General features: G+C 42.5%; 1 protein-coding gene across 1 annotated transcript in view; it reads right to left on the bottom strand.

Annotated features, from left to right (window-relative positions):
- Positions 1–1,389: 1,389 nt before the first annotated feature.
- The window catches only part of Lrrc72 (leucine rich repeat containing 72), a 44,882-nt gene continuing 30,285 nt past the window's right edge, over positions 1,390–15,986 (bottom strand). The window contains exons 4-9 of the mRNA XM_060380203.1: positions 15,853–15,934; positions 14,653–14,763; positions 7,549–7,638; positions 5,421–5,561; positions 2,483–2,510; positions 1,390–1,558 (exon numbers count right to left, since the gene is read on the bottom strand). Of these exons, the coding sequence (XP_060236186.1) occupies positions 1,390–1,558; positions 2,483–2,510; positions 5,421–5,561; positions 7,549–7,638; positions 14,653–14,763; positions 15,853–15,934 (621 nt within the window). The remainder of the gene's footprint in view (positions 1,559–2,482; positions 2,511–5,420; positions 5,562–7,548; positions 7,639–14,652; positions 14,764–15,852; positions 15,935–15,986) is intronic.

The following is a 15,986-nucleotide window of genomic DNA, read 5'->3' on the forward strand; positions in this document are numbered from 1 at the left end:
TAATTTAAAAATACTACCTATATGATTTACAGGCCTACTTAAGCCTAATCCTGATTAAGCTGTTTTTATCGAAATACATTCTTCACGCACACACACACACACACACACCTGCCCCTGTATTGTTATTTGGAGGTTCTGCTTGAGCTCAGGTCATGATTAGCAGCTTCAGTTCTTAAGTCCAGGTTTTCAGTGTGAGGACAGGTGCAACAGAATATAAGTATTTGTAGAGCAAGAGGGTCTCTGCTATGTCCATGTTATCTTGCTGAAGGATCTGTGAAAAATACTGTCAGCCTCCTTTTTGGCACTAACAAAATGTGGGCCTCTCTAGAAGACTAGATGTCACGACACACTTCCTGGACTACCCCAAAGTGATCTGGGAAAGAGTAAGAGAAGAATATGCTGATTCTGTCTATCACTTGACCTTGAAAACTGTACAGCCACTCCCACAAGATCACACACCTTCAAACAGACACTCAAATCGTTACTTTTCCTTATCTTATCTGACCTTTTGGCTAGGAACCACACCTGACTCAAGCCAGGTACAGGGTGTCAAGAGTTGATTCACCATTTCAGCTGTCATGTCTTTCCCTGCGCTATGTCAGTGAATTTTTCTGGTGTGTCTTCAATCTCTGAGCATGGGTCGGCTAGGGAGAAATGCCCCCGCATTTTAGAAGCTTCCGACAGAGATCTTAAGTTAGAGAAATCGGCAATGAGGTTGAGATGAAGCGTTTCTTTTGTCACCAGGCACCAGGCAGTTGGTAAAGGCTGTCTAGCTTCTTTACTATCCGGCACTGGACTTCTGGCAAAGCTGATCCAACACCATCAAGCCTATACCCCAAACTGGCAAATGTCCCAGGGATGAGAAGACAGTGTATTGGATAGCTGAATTGTGGTGGGCTGCAGTGTGGCAATGAGAATGGCAGAACCATCAGTGTGGGAGCTGCCTCAAGACAGCAAGTGCAAGAAGCCGCCCACGAAGCGGTCATCATCAATGACCACATTTACACAGTTTTCACGATCAAACACTATTCATTTTCTCTCTAGAAATCAGGACAGTGGTTAGTATGGAAGTGCAGATGGCACCTGCTAGCAGGAAGAACAGACTTTTAGAGAGTTGATACGGCTTTATTACTTGACCGATAGTGCCAGGTAGGTTACCTTGTTTATTTAGGGGGAGATGTGTTGTTTACACTTACAATTTTTATATATTCTTATACACATGAACTAGCTTATATGAAATCCCTACATTGTGGAGCCTAACGTGTAGGACTCCTTTTAATCACTGATTCTTCTATGTAAAACTTGAAGTTGCAATGAATGCATAATGTGCTAAGCCGCAGGGACGGTTTGACACATAAGCAAGCAGCAGCGGGATATCTGGACATGCTGTTATCTCAGAGAAATCATGACCATCTGGGCAGAGTCGATCCCTTTCTGCTCCTCGTGCCGCTCCTCTTGTGTTGTTGGGACAGTGTCCCAGTTCATGCACTTGATGCCCATCAGCGATCTCTTCATGGACCTTACAAACACGGCATCTTCGGGGTCAGCAAACACTGTCCTGCAAAGGCAGCAAAAAACCAAGCGTGAGAGCAGCAGGACTTCCTGTGTGTGTGTGTGTGTGTGTGTGTGTGTGTTTGTGGAGGGTGGTGACCAGGGCGTCTCATGATCCTGGGGAACTGCTTTCCATAAAGCCCTGAAGTTCTTATCTAAGTGAATTAATATAAATCAGATACATAATAAATTGCATGAGTTCCAACAAAATTATGGTCTTTACTGACATGACTTTCAGGCCCAGTGAAAAAAGTGGACTTTCTAGATATGTTTTAGGATCTATTATCAAAGTCTCACATGCTCATGTGCTCCTGGTGGAAAACTGGTAAATGACAAACTGGAGACACTTTTTGGTATCATGCATAATAATATTGTAAACATTTTATTTTGAAGTTATTTCCCCTACTTATTTTGTATATTAAGAGAATATTTTTTAACATCGGACCTAAGGAAAACATTCAGACTTAGAAAAGTAATGGTTTTTAAGTTCATTAGTATTCATGAATTTGAAATGTCCTCCACAGAATTAGCGAACTGTTTGCTTTAGAACATTGTAAATTCTAGTGGATGTAAAATGTTAATCTACATGATCATTCTTTTTACTGAAGGTATTTAAGGGCAAAGCAAACAAGCCAATTTCCTCATTTGGAATAGTTAATAGTTCTTAACAAGTTTTAATATTTTATGCATCTAATCATCTGCTTACTTACTTAAGATTATAATAACAACATTAAAATTAAAAGCCTGAACATGTCAAATATGAACTCATTTGTCAAAGAAAAACAACCGTTTTTTCCATCTATTGAAAGGCTAATACCTTTTAATTAATTAAAATCTACTAAAGATAGGTATGATTTAGAGATAAGACAATTATTCTAAAAAGTCTGACAGTTAAAGTAAAGATGTAAAAACAAAGACAAAATCCACTCACTTGTCAACATTATCCCCAAATGCAAAATCTGAAAATAAAATTCTAAATTAGTATTTTTCAAACATTTGATCAGCACTTAAAAATAAAGAAACAATGTTGGCTATTCTTTTCAAGTAAGCTGGCAAAACCACCTTTATAAACTAGAACAAATTTGAGAATTTCCCTCAGGTAATGCATTTTCCTAAGGCTTTGGAGCAGTCTTTAATATAAGACATCTCAAAGCCCTGAAAACAATGTACCAAATCAGCATGGCTGGACTCCATTGTCTCTGATATGTGGGGTTCATACACAGAAGAAACCCTGTTTTCCCTGATGAGTACATGCTTCTGTAAAAGTAGTCAGGACAAGTATCTCGGGCCATCTCAGCCATTTGGACTCTTGGCTTGGACTTCAAAGAAAGAACAAACAAATCCCAGATCACAAGACTCCCATCTTCCAGAGCTTAGTGCTGAAGGGCCAGACCTCATAGCCTGGAGCTCTGGGGGTAGCTGTCAGTCTGCTGTGGGTTTGTTTATTCCTCTTCAGAAGGCCTGGTGCAGGGCCAAAGACAGAACCTTCCTGCACCTGTTGGGCCACTAAAGCCTTGAGCGTGAGCTCTTGCCAGGCCTCAAGAGAGGACACAGCCGAGAGCTGTGGCATCATTCCTTTCCCAAGTGGCTGCCCAAGTCTCCTGGCCCTTCTTCACTTCCCAGGCAGTCCTCCCCCACCTCCACAGCGGTGCTGAGATATAATTGAAAAGTAACAATTAGGCAGATTTATGGTGTGCTACTCGATGTTTTGGCACACACACGCCTGGCATCTCATACAGCTACCGTTTTCTCTTTTGGGTGTGCGTATGATAAGTACATTAAAGGTACCCTCCTTCCTTTTTTTTTTTTTTTTTTTTTTTTTTTTTTTTTTTAGCAGAGTTTTAACCATAGTTATGTTCCATTAGATCCCCAGGAGTTGGTTGCCAAGCACAGCTGAGACTCCTCTTTGACCCAGATCTCCTCCTTTCTCCCTCTGACCAGCAAGACCACCGTTTCCATGGTGATCGCCCAATGCAGTAGAGGGTCGCCCAACACAGCAACAGAGGAAGACACCCCGTGTTCTGACCTAGTGACCATGCATGTGCAAGGACATTCACCACATACACTCTACTTTTGCCTTTAACTACTACAAATACATCATGAGGTAAGTCTATATTGGGGTAGTTTGTGTTGTACAAATGTCAGCTAATACAATATTACCCGTGGCTAACCATTAGAGGTCTCTCCTGCGTTTACTATTAAACAAAGACACTGCAATGAGCAGCCTCATGTTTTTCTTGCCCGCGTGTGCATATACTTGCTCAGGAGAGACTTCAAATTGCATTTTTATGTCATATACTTTGCAGATTCTACCTACTGAAAGGTACCACAGTTTGGTTTCCAAGAAAGTTGACCATGGTTTCAGAAACAGCATGTCATGTGCTTTTGCTTTCTCACTTTTATCCTTTAAAGGTTTTCCCCCTCCGTGTTGGATGAAAATGGTATTTTACTGCTTTGGTTTGTACTTTTTTGGCAATAAGTAAAGATATTCACTGTATCCATTTCTTATTTTCTAGGAATGACTTGTTTATATTCTTTGTTGTTTTATCTACAGGGATTTTATTTTATTTGGCTTTAATCGTGTGTGTGTGTGTGTGTGTGTGTGTGTGTGTGTGTGCACGCACATAGCTACACTCACCTTGCATGTGCATGAGCAGAGCCAGAGGCCTACTTCCATTGTCCTCCTCCGCTGCTCTCCACCTTTTCTTTGAGACAAGGACTCTCACAGGACTGAGCCCAGCGCTGCAGATGAGTGGCTGCCTGCGAGCTTTGGGGATGTATCTGCCTTTCTTTCCCCAGTTCGGGAGTCACTGGCACATGCTGGCACTCTGGGCTGATTTAGGAGTCCCAGCCCCCACATTTGTCCAGCAAACACCTTACTCACTGTCCATGTCCCCAGCCCATCGAGCATTTTGTTGTTACTTGGTGGTTTTACAGAATCATCTTGTCTAGCCAGGCTGACCTGGAACATGATGCTCCTGTCTCAGCCTCCTGGCACAGGAACCCAGCGTGCCCTGGCCTCACAGAAAGTTCCTGTTTTTGTTTTGTTTTGTTTTGTTTTTTGTTTAGTGCTAGAGATCAAACCTGGACTCTGGGCATGCTCAGCAAGCACTTTGCCCCTGGCACCACCTTAGCCCTGCTCCCGGGGTTACACTAAGTGAATTGTGAGAGTCTGTCAGGGTCTGTGAGGATCAGCTTCCACCTGTTGCTCTGCTTCTTCCAGTTTGTGTTTCAATGTTGTCCCCATGCTGCATCAGAGCTTTTACTTTTATGTAGACAAATCTGTCAGTATTTCTTCCAGTATCACAAAACTTTACAGTAACTCTGTTCAATTTGTCCCTGTGTCCTTTGCTGTGTGAGAAAAATAAATCTCTATTTGGACGTTACATAAAATATGTGCCAACTGACAAAGCATAACTGAAATTATCTGTAATATTTCTATATGACACCTTGGATGTGAGTGTAACCAAAATATTGATAGTGTTGATTTTTGGCTGGTAAAATTACAAATGATCTTCATTTCTTCTTAACATTTTTCCTATATGATAAAATGTTAGTCTACCCTTTATTGAGAAAACTGCCATTGGCAATAGCAATGGCAACTTACATTTTTTTTCCTCCTCTGCACTGGATACTGGAGACAGGCTTCATGGTATCCCCTTCACTATTATGGTACTATGTCAGGGAACATGGATGAGTGACGGTTTTACATTATTCACTTTATCAACAGTGGAAAATATGAAGTGAAAATGCAATCTTAGAAATTAATTAGAAGCTACTTCACTACACAAGAAAGTTGCAGTTCTTGGACAATCAAGTGTTCTTAAAGCTCACTGGGTTTTCATCTCATTTTCGTTTTTGCACAGTACCTGAAGGAAGTTTTTGGACTACTTTTTGCCTTGTTGGTGACTTGCGGTCCACTCTTCTTCCAAAGGCTATTGATTGAACAATATGAGCTTTCTTGTGGTCAAAAATGGTAATCATAGATCTTCTCTCTTTCTCTGTAACTTCTAATCAAGGCAGAGAGAGAGAGAGAGAGAGAGAGAGAAAGAGAGAGAGAGAGAGAAAGGCAGGGTATTTAGAATTAACACAAGCATACAGCATGATTAAAAAATTGATCTGAGCCATCTGACCAGCCAAATTGGTGAGGCTCTTGTTTAGGTGAGACCCCGACTCTATACACAAGGAGGAGAGAGATCAAAGAAGACAGACAGCCAGTGACACCCCCTGCCTGATCCCACAAACATGCGTGTGCAACAGCACATACGAGTGTGTCCACACAAGCATATATACATGCACTAACACACACACACACACACACACACACACACACACACACACACACACTGATGTTGGGGTGGTTTTTACGTCAAAATATATTTAAGTAATGTATGACTATTTATTGAAACAGATTTTGTGAAGAGATTTCAAAGGAATTAGTACAGTCTCCCAAGCACTCAGTAGATGGCTTCATGTCACTGGGTGCAGCTCAACCCTGTGGCCTAGCACACTCCTGAGACTCTTATGGCTGACATGGCACCAGGAAGCACCCTTCGTTCACTCCCTCATCACCGTTGGAAAGGAAACGGTCAGGTCTTGATATATCCTCATGGGAAGACTTCACCCAGTAACAACCCATGAGGGATAGTCTTTAAAGTTAGAAAGATAATGGAACACAGACAGATCATATTGTATGAGGGTGAAGTAGGCTTCAAAAGCGCACAATGGGATGCATGCTTTTATATGTGTGTGTGCTAAACATATATATATATATAATGCATGTCATATATATGTGTGTGTGCTAAACATATATATATATAATGCATGTCATATATATGTGTGTGTGTTGTATATGTATAACGCATGTCTTATATAATATGAGTGATATATATATAATGCATGGCTTATATATCTGTGTGCGCATTGTGCTATATGTGTATAATGCATGCTTATATATGTGTGTGTATAGACAAGTGCACCTAGACATGTATAAGAGGTAACTGTTGAGTATGCCAATTTTAATAGTGAACTTATAGAATTTTTAAGAAGATGACTTTTAGAGTTTAGATCTTAAAAAAATTTAGTATAAATCAGTTTTGAAATAAGAAACCAAGCGTCAAGCCAGGCAGTGGTGGTGGTGTACACCTTTAATCCTAGCACTCAGGAGGCAGAAGCAAGTGAATCTGTGGGTTCATGGCCATCCTGGTCTGGAGCTAGGGCTACACAGAGGAACCTTGTCTCAAACAAAAGAAAGAGAAAGAAAGAAAGAAAGAAAGAAAGAAGGAAGGAAGGAAGGAAGGAAGGAAGGAAGGAAGGAAGGAAGAAAAGTGTCCAGGGTAAACAGTTTGGCATTAAGAGCAGGAGAGATGGCTCAGTGATTAGGGAACTGGCTGGTCTTCCATTCCCAACACCCACATGGTGGCTCACAACTATGTGCAACTCCAGTTGTAGGGGCTCTAACATCTTCTGGCCCCTGGGGGCACCAGGCATGTCTGTAATACACAGAGAAAGAGGTAGACAAGCACATCTCCACATAAACATACGAAACCAAAATAAACAATTTGGCATCACCTATGCTAATATCCACAGCCTGACTTGAAGGAGAGGATGGTCCATGCATTAGGCAACAGGCCCAGCCTTGTAAAGTGAAACAGACCTGAGTTCCTGAGCTAGGGCAAGTTTCAGAGGGCATATGTGTCATAGTGGATAACAGAACAGTTCCTACTCACAGCTAACTGGCAGTATTCTTTCGCAAGGGTAAACTGTCACAGGTGTTTAAGGTTAAGAGCACTGGCTGCTCTTCCAGGGTCCTGAGTTCAATTCCCAGCAACCACATGGTGGCTTCCAACCATCTACAATAAGAGCTGGTGCCCTCTTCTGGCGTGCAGGCATACATGCAGACAGAAGATTATATACATAATAAGAAATAAATCTTTTGTAAAAGCACTGATTTACAAGAGAGGTTCTAATGTTTCTACAGGAAAGAGGCATCCTTACGTTTCCCATCAAGCAGCTCAACTTCCGGAAGGTGGTAGATGACATGCAGACGATAGAGGTTATATTGCGATAAAGGGTTTTTGTACAGACCTGCAAAGGAAGGATCCAAAATAAGATGCTAGGTTTTACAATAGTTCCTTTCACCACCTTTGAAGACAGAAGATGCAAGACTCACAGTGCAAAAGGACAATCAGCGCAAGCTGAGCAACTGTGCCAGCTCAGTCCAGCCACCGTCTCGCACCCGTTTCCTTAGCTAGAGCACCTCGCACTTTCTAATCTGTTGGATTCTTTCATTCAAGGTTTACTGGTTGCTACTGCCCATTAGAAATAGTGCTAGCTTGACCCAGACCTGGCACGAATGAGGACATTGTCAAAGTCTGTAGGTAGATGTCACAAGCCATCCCTGGGAATTAGTCTAGTCTCAGATAATGGGGAAGGGGCTGGATGGAGACCGGCAGTGGTACCTCGCTGTCGCTACGTCAGAGGATGCACACACCAACAGCAGTTAGGGACCTCAGAAGGAGCTACCCGGATGTGGATGCTACGGCCTCTCTGCAAGACTCCCGTGGCTAAGGGATGGGTAATGAACCTGACTTTGCAAGACAGTGGTGGGGAAGACGGGGCAGGTGGAGGGTATAGATCCTGGAGCTTCTGAAGTAATCATCCGTCAAAATCAGCCCGGAGGGATAGTTTTAAAACGCGTTAACTAGGAGTTTTGCGTGTTTTATTTTCTGGTGACATTTTTTTTCCTGTTCACTTATTGATAACACGAAATGAGACTGTTTAGATGCACTGTGAAATGAAGTTTTGTGATTTTTCAGCGCAGTATCAAGATGTTTCCTAAAGCAGGCGGCCGCTAGATGGCAGTAGAGCAAAGAGCTCCAGCTACCTCGCAGCTGTGCCACCAGAGAAAATGTGGCTGGTGTTCTCATTTGTTAAATTTAAGGGCACTGCTCTGTAGACTATTCATAACACACAGGGGGTTTTAATCAAGGGTCGACCTATCAAACAGCGGAAGCCCAGAAGAACAGATTAACATTTAGAATGCATAGTTTGTAGCGTAAAGAAGACCGGAGAGGCATGTTTGAAAAACAAGCTCATTAAAAACTGAAGAGAAACAATACCTGGACATACTACTCTCCATCAGTGACAAGACACTGAGATATGTATTTTATCAACACAAGCTCTTCTGGCTTGTCAAATCCTTACATGCGCTTTCTAGACAGAGGAAGTAAGCAATGGCAGAGCTCTCCTACACAATTAAGTGCAAGTTAAGGAATGAGGAAAGGTCAAGGAAAATGTAGAGCCGGTGGCTGGACAGTTAGGTATAGGGGGAAGGAAGGGGAGGTAAAGAAAGAAAAATCCAGACTGTGGCAGCAACAACAAGAGGTTTAAAGTTTGTTCTGATGGGGACCTAAAGTGGGAACAAATCTTTGTGGGTAGGGAAGAGGTACCTGCGTGGACACATGTCGTAAGGAGGCCCACCCCGTAGCTTCAGCCTCTCCTCACGCTCGTAAACACAAAACGCTTTAGTGAGAATTTTGGAGGAGGAAAAAGTCATGAATGTTTTAGAGCAGAAGTCAGCTTCCCAGTGGCTTTCCTGTGGAATCACACGCCCTGTCCCCCTATTCATATAGTTAGTAGAGCCCCTGGGTGGCCAGGCTGCCTATGCGGGCGGGGTGCTGACAGGAAGCCTCTCAGCATCCTTTAATGAAGGGTGCTTAGCGGTCCATATTGTCCTTACCGTCTGAGAACATTACTATTTCACTTGTTTTCTGAAATTTTCTCCTGATCTTTACTCAAATAACTTATTTTCGAAAGTTCATTATGCTTATGTGCGTGCGTGCGTATGTGCATGTGTGTCTCTGTGTATGTGTGTGTGCATGATGCCAGTCCAGGAGTGGGTACCTGTGTGTGAAGGTCAGAGGATAACCTTGGATATCACCCTCAGATATTCTGGTCCTCTTCCTTTGAGACAGGCTCTCCACTGACATGACATGACATGGGTCTGGGGACCCATGGGCTTCTCCGTCCTCTGCTGTCCCAGTGCTGGAATCGCAAGCACGCAGCCCCGCAGTGCAGTTTTCGGTAGGCTCTAGGGACCCAGGCCCTCATGCCCTCATGCCTGTAAGACAAGCCCTTCACTGAGCTACCTCCACCCTCAGCTAAATAAAGCACCACACTCAGAAGGGAACTTGTTCCCTGCTTGTGAGCGAGGTCTAGGTTGTGAACACCCGTGCTCACCGAGGCAGGCTGCCCCTCTCATCTTAAAAAGAAACCGTGTAGCAGCCACCAGAGCAGCCACCCCAGCGGCTGATGACATTGCTTGAGAAAAATAAGCTGGAAGCTATTTCCTCATTATCCCTCACTTTTTCTCTAGCTCCTGTACTTTAGAAGAAAGCAATCTCTTTTTCAGTTCTCCCCACCTACCCCATCCTACACTAGTTAAGTATTAAACATGTTGGATTTATGCATTTTGGATGGCTGGTCCCAAAATTACCATAAATTAACTTTCTGAGATATGAAATCAGTTTCCTGTGTCTGAGTGTTCTGAAAGCTTAGTGTGATGGATGGGCACATTCCTGCAGCAGCTATGAAGCAAAATTGCTTACACTTTCGCTTTCAATAGGTTAATACTATCTAATCCACCTTTCCCTCTAGGCTACTTACGGAGTACACCCCAGTGGCGCCAGCTCTGTCTTGCTTATCTTAATTTGGAAGTCAGAGTCTACGAAATTTGCATCTACCCAACAATATATCACAGTGTCTCTGCCACTGTGCCGCAGAGGCTTGCGTTGGATGAGTCACCGTGTGGAGCTTCTCAATGAAAGACAAGAGGAAGACAGAAAACGATAGAGTCATCTAAATAATTGGCTCCCATTGACTTTAAAAGTTTAACAAGAACTTAAGAGTCCTCATGGAAGCAGACTCAAATTGACTTGGCCTTTTGGTTGTGAGCCTTGGCCTTGAACAGCTGAGGCGTCTCTCCAGCCCAAGGACCCAACTGTCCTTAAAGGACTTTAGGAGAAAGCTGATATGGCTGGGCTTGTACGGAAGTCCTGTGTTCAGCCCTCGGCACTACATGAAGCCAGGTGTAGTGATAGACACCGGTAATAAGGCACAGTGGAGGTGGAGGCAGGACGAGCTCAATTTCAAGGCCAACCTTGGCTACATTTGGAGTTAGATGCCAGCCGAGGCTACATGTGAGACCCTGTCTGAAAGGAAAGGAAGTGCTATCATCGACAATGCCTCTGTTTTAGCAGATGGGGAAAATGATACTAAGGAAGAGCATCCCACGGAAGGACGTTCAGCTTGCTAATCAGCGAGCAGGCGTCTGGATTTTGCAGTCCTGCCAAGCTGGGCCACCATCTCTCCTGTTAGCAGCCCCCCTCCCCCGCTTCTAAATTTGTGAACTGCAACACAACACACGAAGGCAATCACCTTTGATTTAGCGGGAAAACTGCTATAGAGCAGAGATGGAAAGTGCAGTGGGCACAACATTCTCTTTCTCACATAGCTGCTGGGGAAGACCTGGGGGTCCCTTCTGCTTGGTAGATCCTCTTGAGCCCACCCTCAAGGGCATTCCAGATAGACTTAGAAAAAGAGGCTTGGAGGCCCACCTCTCTCCCAGCATCCTTCTTTTCCTTGCTCTTTCTCAACAGCACGGAATAGCGCATTGCTGATGACAGGAAGAGAAAATGTTGAAGGACCTGGAAGTCACGCTCTCTAACAAGGTTTGTCCCTGAAGCTCCAGTAGGAAGGTCTTGCCTGTGATGAAAGGCAAGTTGCTAAGTGTACTCAGGGAAATGAAGAACTTGTGAGAGCAGAGTTTAAGAGCAAGAGAATGGGCTAAGAACCTTGTTGATGTTTTTCGCTGTTGCGTGCTGGCTTGTTTTGTTTCAACCTGACACAAACTAGATTTATCTGAGAGGAGGGAACCTCAGCCGAAAAAATGCCTCCATAACATCAGGCTATGGGCAAGCATTTTCTTAATTAGTACGTAATGTGGGAAGGGCCAGCCCAGTTTGGACGGTGCCATCCCTGGGCTGGTGGTCCTGGACTCTATCAGAAAGCAGGTTGAGCAAGCTAGGAGGAGCAAGCTAAGTAAGCCGCACCCACCATGGCCTCTGCATCATGTCTGGCCTCCAGGTTCCGGCCCTGAGTTCATGTTCTGACTTCCTTCAGTGATGAAATATACATGTGAAAGTGTAAGCCAACCAAACCCTTCCCTCTCCAACTTGCTTTTGGTCATGGTGTTTGTTTCACCACAGCAGTGGAAACCATAACTAAGATAGGCTGCTAGAGGGGCAGGAGACCGATGGGGAGAGGAACTCGTTTCTGGTGCAGTGGATGGAGATATGGGAGGGTTCCCTTTTGCAGAGTTTGGAGGGCAGAAGTGGGGATGACAGAACTGTGCAGGGAGGGTGTGGAAAGGTAGACCTCCTGGAGAGATGAGGTGGGGCCCTGCCTGGCCTGGAACACAGGAATTCCAGGCACCAGGACCTCACACTCTGCTGCTGGCTTCAGGCCTCCCTGAAGCTCCCAGCCCTCTGTCTCCTGGGCAATTGCTGGCAATTTTTCTCATAAATGCCAGAGGAGGGTGCAGTGCTGAAATGGTTGGAGCCTTACCCCCAGGCTATTTTCTCACCCTCAGAAGAACTTGTGACTGAAGTAATAACACTTTAGATTTTTACATGGTTTTCTTACTTGAAAAGAGAGGAATTATAACATTTGAAAATGTATGGTTTTCTCATTTTAATGAGCCAAGTCTATTCTGAGATGGCAAACGAGGCTCCGAAGAACCTAGTGTGAGGACACCACTGTACAAATGTCAGCCGTCTGCTGAGAGCAAACTTGTTTCCTCACGGAGTGTCTGTAGCCGGAACCCGTGCACTGCTACCAAGCCCTTCCAGAAATGCTCTCTTTTTAACCGACTGCAAGGAAATGACCGACCCCACGACAGGCTTCTCAAGTTACCATAACTTGTTACCGAAACTTGAATGATATCACCCTTGTGTTACGTAGAGATGATTTTAACCATCACAACATGTAATAATACGGATATTTTATGACCAGCCTGGCCTCTGAAGAGCACGAGGGTTTCATCCCTAACTCAGGTCCCACAATTGTGTGCTCAGATGTTCCCTGACAAGTAGGACCTGGGTTGGATTGCAGGTCCATTGAGTTCTGAACAAGGCATCTTGGTTCAATGGCCAGCCCTGTTCCATACTAAGGCTAACATTGCATACTGTTTCATAACTGTACAAATAGTTTTGTACTGTGTTCCTTCAACAAATCTAAATAATGAGACTGCAAGTTATAAAACTGTAAACCCAATTAAAGGCCAGATCATGATTTTCTTCTTCAACTTGGGCATTTGTTAATAAATACAGAATCTGACAGTGAATGAGTGATTTCCTATACCCAGAATGAATTATAAACATCGAATGAATGAGTCCATCAATTAAAAAATGGATGTGTTTTAACACAAGTAATTGGTAAATCTCTGAGCTTTGCATCTTTACCACAGTTAAGAGAATAATACCTTAGCAAGAAAGACATCAGACATATAGGGATTATTATTTAAAACACCAGTTATACTGAATCTATTTATCTCTTAGCAACATTTCTAGACTCTAAGCAACTTCTTAATTATTTTATTTATGTCCGACTTATATAATAATTTTCTTTTCCTGTTTCATATTCATATCAGTAACAAGAACTTTTTCTTAAGAATTGCTTTGGATGGGGCTAGGACAAAGATGTAAAGTGAATAATGCTCTGGAAAGCTATCTCAGTGGCTGAAGGGATTCTGAGTGGTAGCTGTGAGCCATTTCATAGAAAAACAAAGTAAGAGGCCTGGATCTAACCTACCCCTTTAATTGCAGAAACATTCGATTGATATGGAAGGATTAGATAAGTAGGCAGACCAATCCAAGTCTCTGATGGAATATCAGAATTCAGAAAATTTCTAATGGCAGGTGGCCTTAGCACGTCTTTAATCATGGACTTACCAAGATCTTTGTGTAATTTTGTGATTTTTTTTTTTTTTTTGTATTTGGACTTTGCAAAATCTATTTTTTGTCACGAGTCATTTCTCCTTAGGCACCTGAGACATTCCTGATAACAGTGAAAAGCTTCGGAAACTTTAGTTCCTCTGTTGGTCTGATTAGAACCTTCACCATCAGCCAATACTAGTTTACGCAGATTCAGGCAGTTCTTAAAGTGGAATAAGGGAATGTCCTGTGTCTTGACCACCAGAGGTCTCCAAGCTCAGGTCTACAAACTTCCTCATTGGTCAGAAGGCCTTCTACCAGGGACACCTGGGATCGTCTGTCTTGTCTTCCAGGTCTGTGCGTGTTTATTAGCCCTTCAACCTTCAGCATATTGAGAAATGAACTTTACACACTGATTGTTTTTAATCATTTCCTAAATATGTACTGCTCTTCATTTCAGCAGTCAGTGTCTTGCAGGGCATGACCCAATAGATGTTAAAGAAGGTTGTTTCTCACACGTATGAAAACTTGGGCATTCTCTCTTTGATAACTTACTTTATAAGTATACACTATCTCCTGCCACATATATTTACCCACTTAAAATTAACAATTTATGCATATTCAGTCTAGGAAATGATTTGAACCACTTATCACCATAGTCAGTTTTTAAAACATTTTATCATCCCCCCCCAAAGAAACACCATACCTCCTTCATTTCACCCATCAACCCTAGGTCTCTCTTGTCCCCAGCCCTGCGTGGGTACACACATGCAAGAAGAGCCACCTCTCAGGTCTGCCTCTGCAGGAGGGTGTGTGAGGGATAGCCCTATAACTTGAATGCCACCACTCACTTCTGACGTAACATCGAAAGAGTAGATTTGGACACCCGCAACCTTATTTGTTACTTTTGTCATCTTCATCCTACGTGACATCCTACCAAAAAAATGTTTTCAAAAGCATGTGCAAAGAAAGAATAGAATCTAGTCACGTTCTAGGGAGCGGGCTACACACTCCAGCGGCAAGCCCACTTCTCCAGGCTTGAGCTGCGGAAAGGAGAACAAATGTGCCATGCCTCCCCCGTCTTAATCGATAGGCGCGCAGCGTGTACTTAGGATCTTCAGGCTGTGCATTCCCTTTAGCTCCTTCATGGTGGCATCAAGGTTGGTCAGCTCATTGTGGTGTAACAGGAGAGTGTGCAGCGAGGGCAAGTTACGCAGGCCTAAAGAACAAAAGTGGGTTTGCAAGATTTTCCACATTTGTGGATGAATTTTACTTTCTTTAATTGACAAATACAAATAAGAATCTTTTCATAGTAATTAGATATTATAACAAAGCAAGAGAATGCATTATGGCTGGTAAGAAGAGCAATGCCTGTTAATGATATCTGTGATTAAGTGCCTATTAATGATAATTGTGATTAAGCATACAACAATAAAAACTGACTGTCATGTGGGACCAGAGGGGCTTTTTTTTTTCCTGCTGCTACTGCTTTGGCAAACAAGCAATGAGTTCGCTTGTTTGAATTTCCAGTTTGTTATATTCTGTCTCTTTGCACATGTGAACCTATGTTACTTAGAATTATAATGCAAATTAAAGAGTAATTTCTCATCCATTCAATACATTCTTTTTAAATGGCTCAGCTATTTGTAGAATGGAAAACCATATATTCATTTTTTTCTTGAGCAACACATTTTAATTCATTTTAAAAAGCATAAACGAATGCAGAGTTAATCTGTGTGATAACCAAATCATAGTTAAATTGGAATGCTTTCTTCCTTAACAGTACAAGGCCTTATCATGGGTGTTAAAATGTCTGACATTTTCATTACGATGCATTATTTTAAAGCCTCGTGCGCCTCCAGCAGTTTGTTATGTCTCCTGATCGTGACCTGTCACACACTTATTCCTGACTGACTTGACACTGTTCGTGTAGAGACCATTATAAAATTAATTCAGTGGAAACAGGGACCTGGTTGATAAAATCACAACCAATAAGAAATTTTAAGGCAATGTGTAGTTTTTATTATTCTTATTCCTAACTATTTCTTGTTTTCTACAGTAGCTAGTTGTGTCCAACTAGACAGTATAATGGTGATACTATAAAAAAAATACTCCTCTTAAATTTTGGGCAAGACATATAATATTGACCTAGAAAGTGGTCTAACATATTTTTAAATTACATGTACAGACATTCACTTAAAATAAACATGATGAAATAGACTTTTATATGTTGTTAGTAATCATTACAGTTGAAAGTTATTACTTAATTGAAAAATCATTTAACCAACAAAGAAAGTTTGAGACATACCTTCTATCTCAAAGATTTCATTGTTGTTTAGATACAGCTCTGCCAGACAATAGTTTCTGGTTAAAAAGGCTATCCCATGTAGCTGAAAGTGAAAAATGACACATTATTTTTCTAGTCTCAAGACAACGTAAGTG

The sequence above is a fragment of the Meriones unguiculatus genome, chromosome 1 (genome assembly GCF_030254825.1).
Source record: "Meriones unguiculatus strain TT.TT164.6M chromosome 1, Bangor_MerUng_6.1, whole genome shotgun sequence".
Classification (NCBI taxonomy): Eukaryota; Metazoa; Chordata; class Mammalia; order Rodentia; family Muridae; genus Meriones; species Meriones unguiculatus.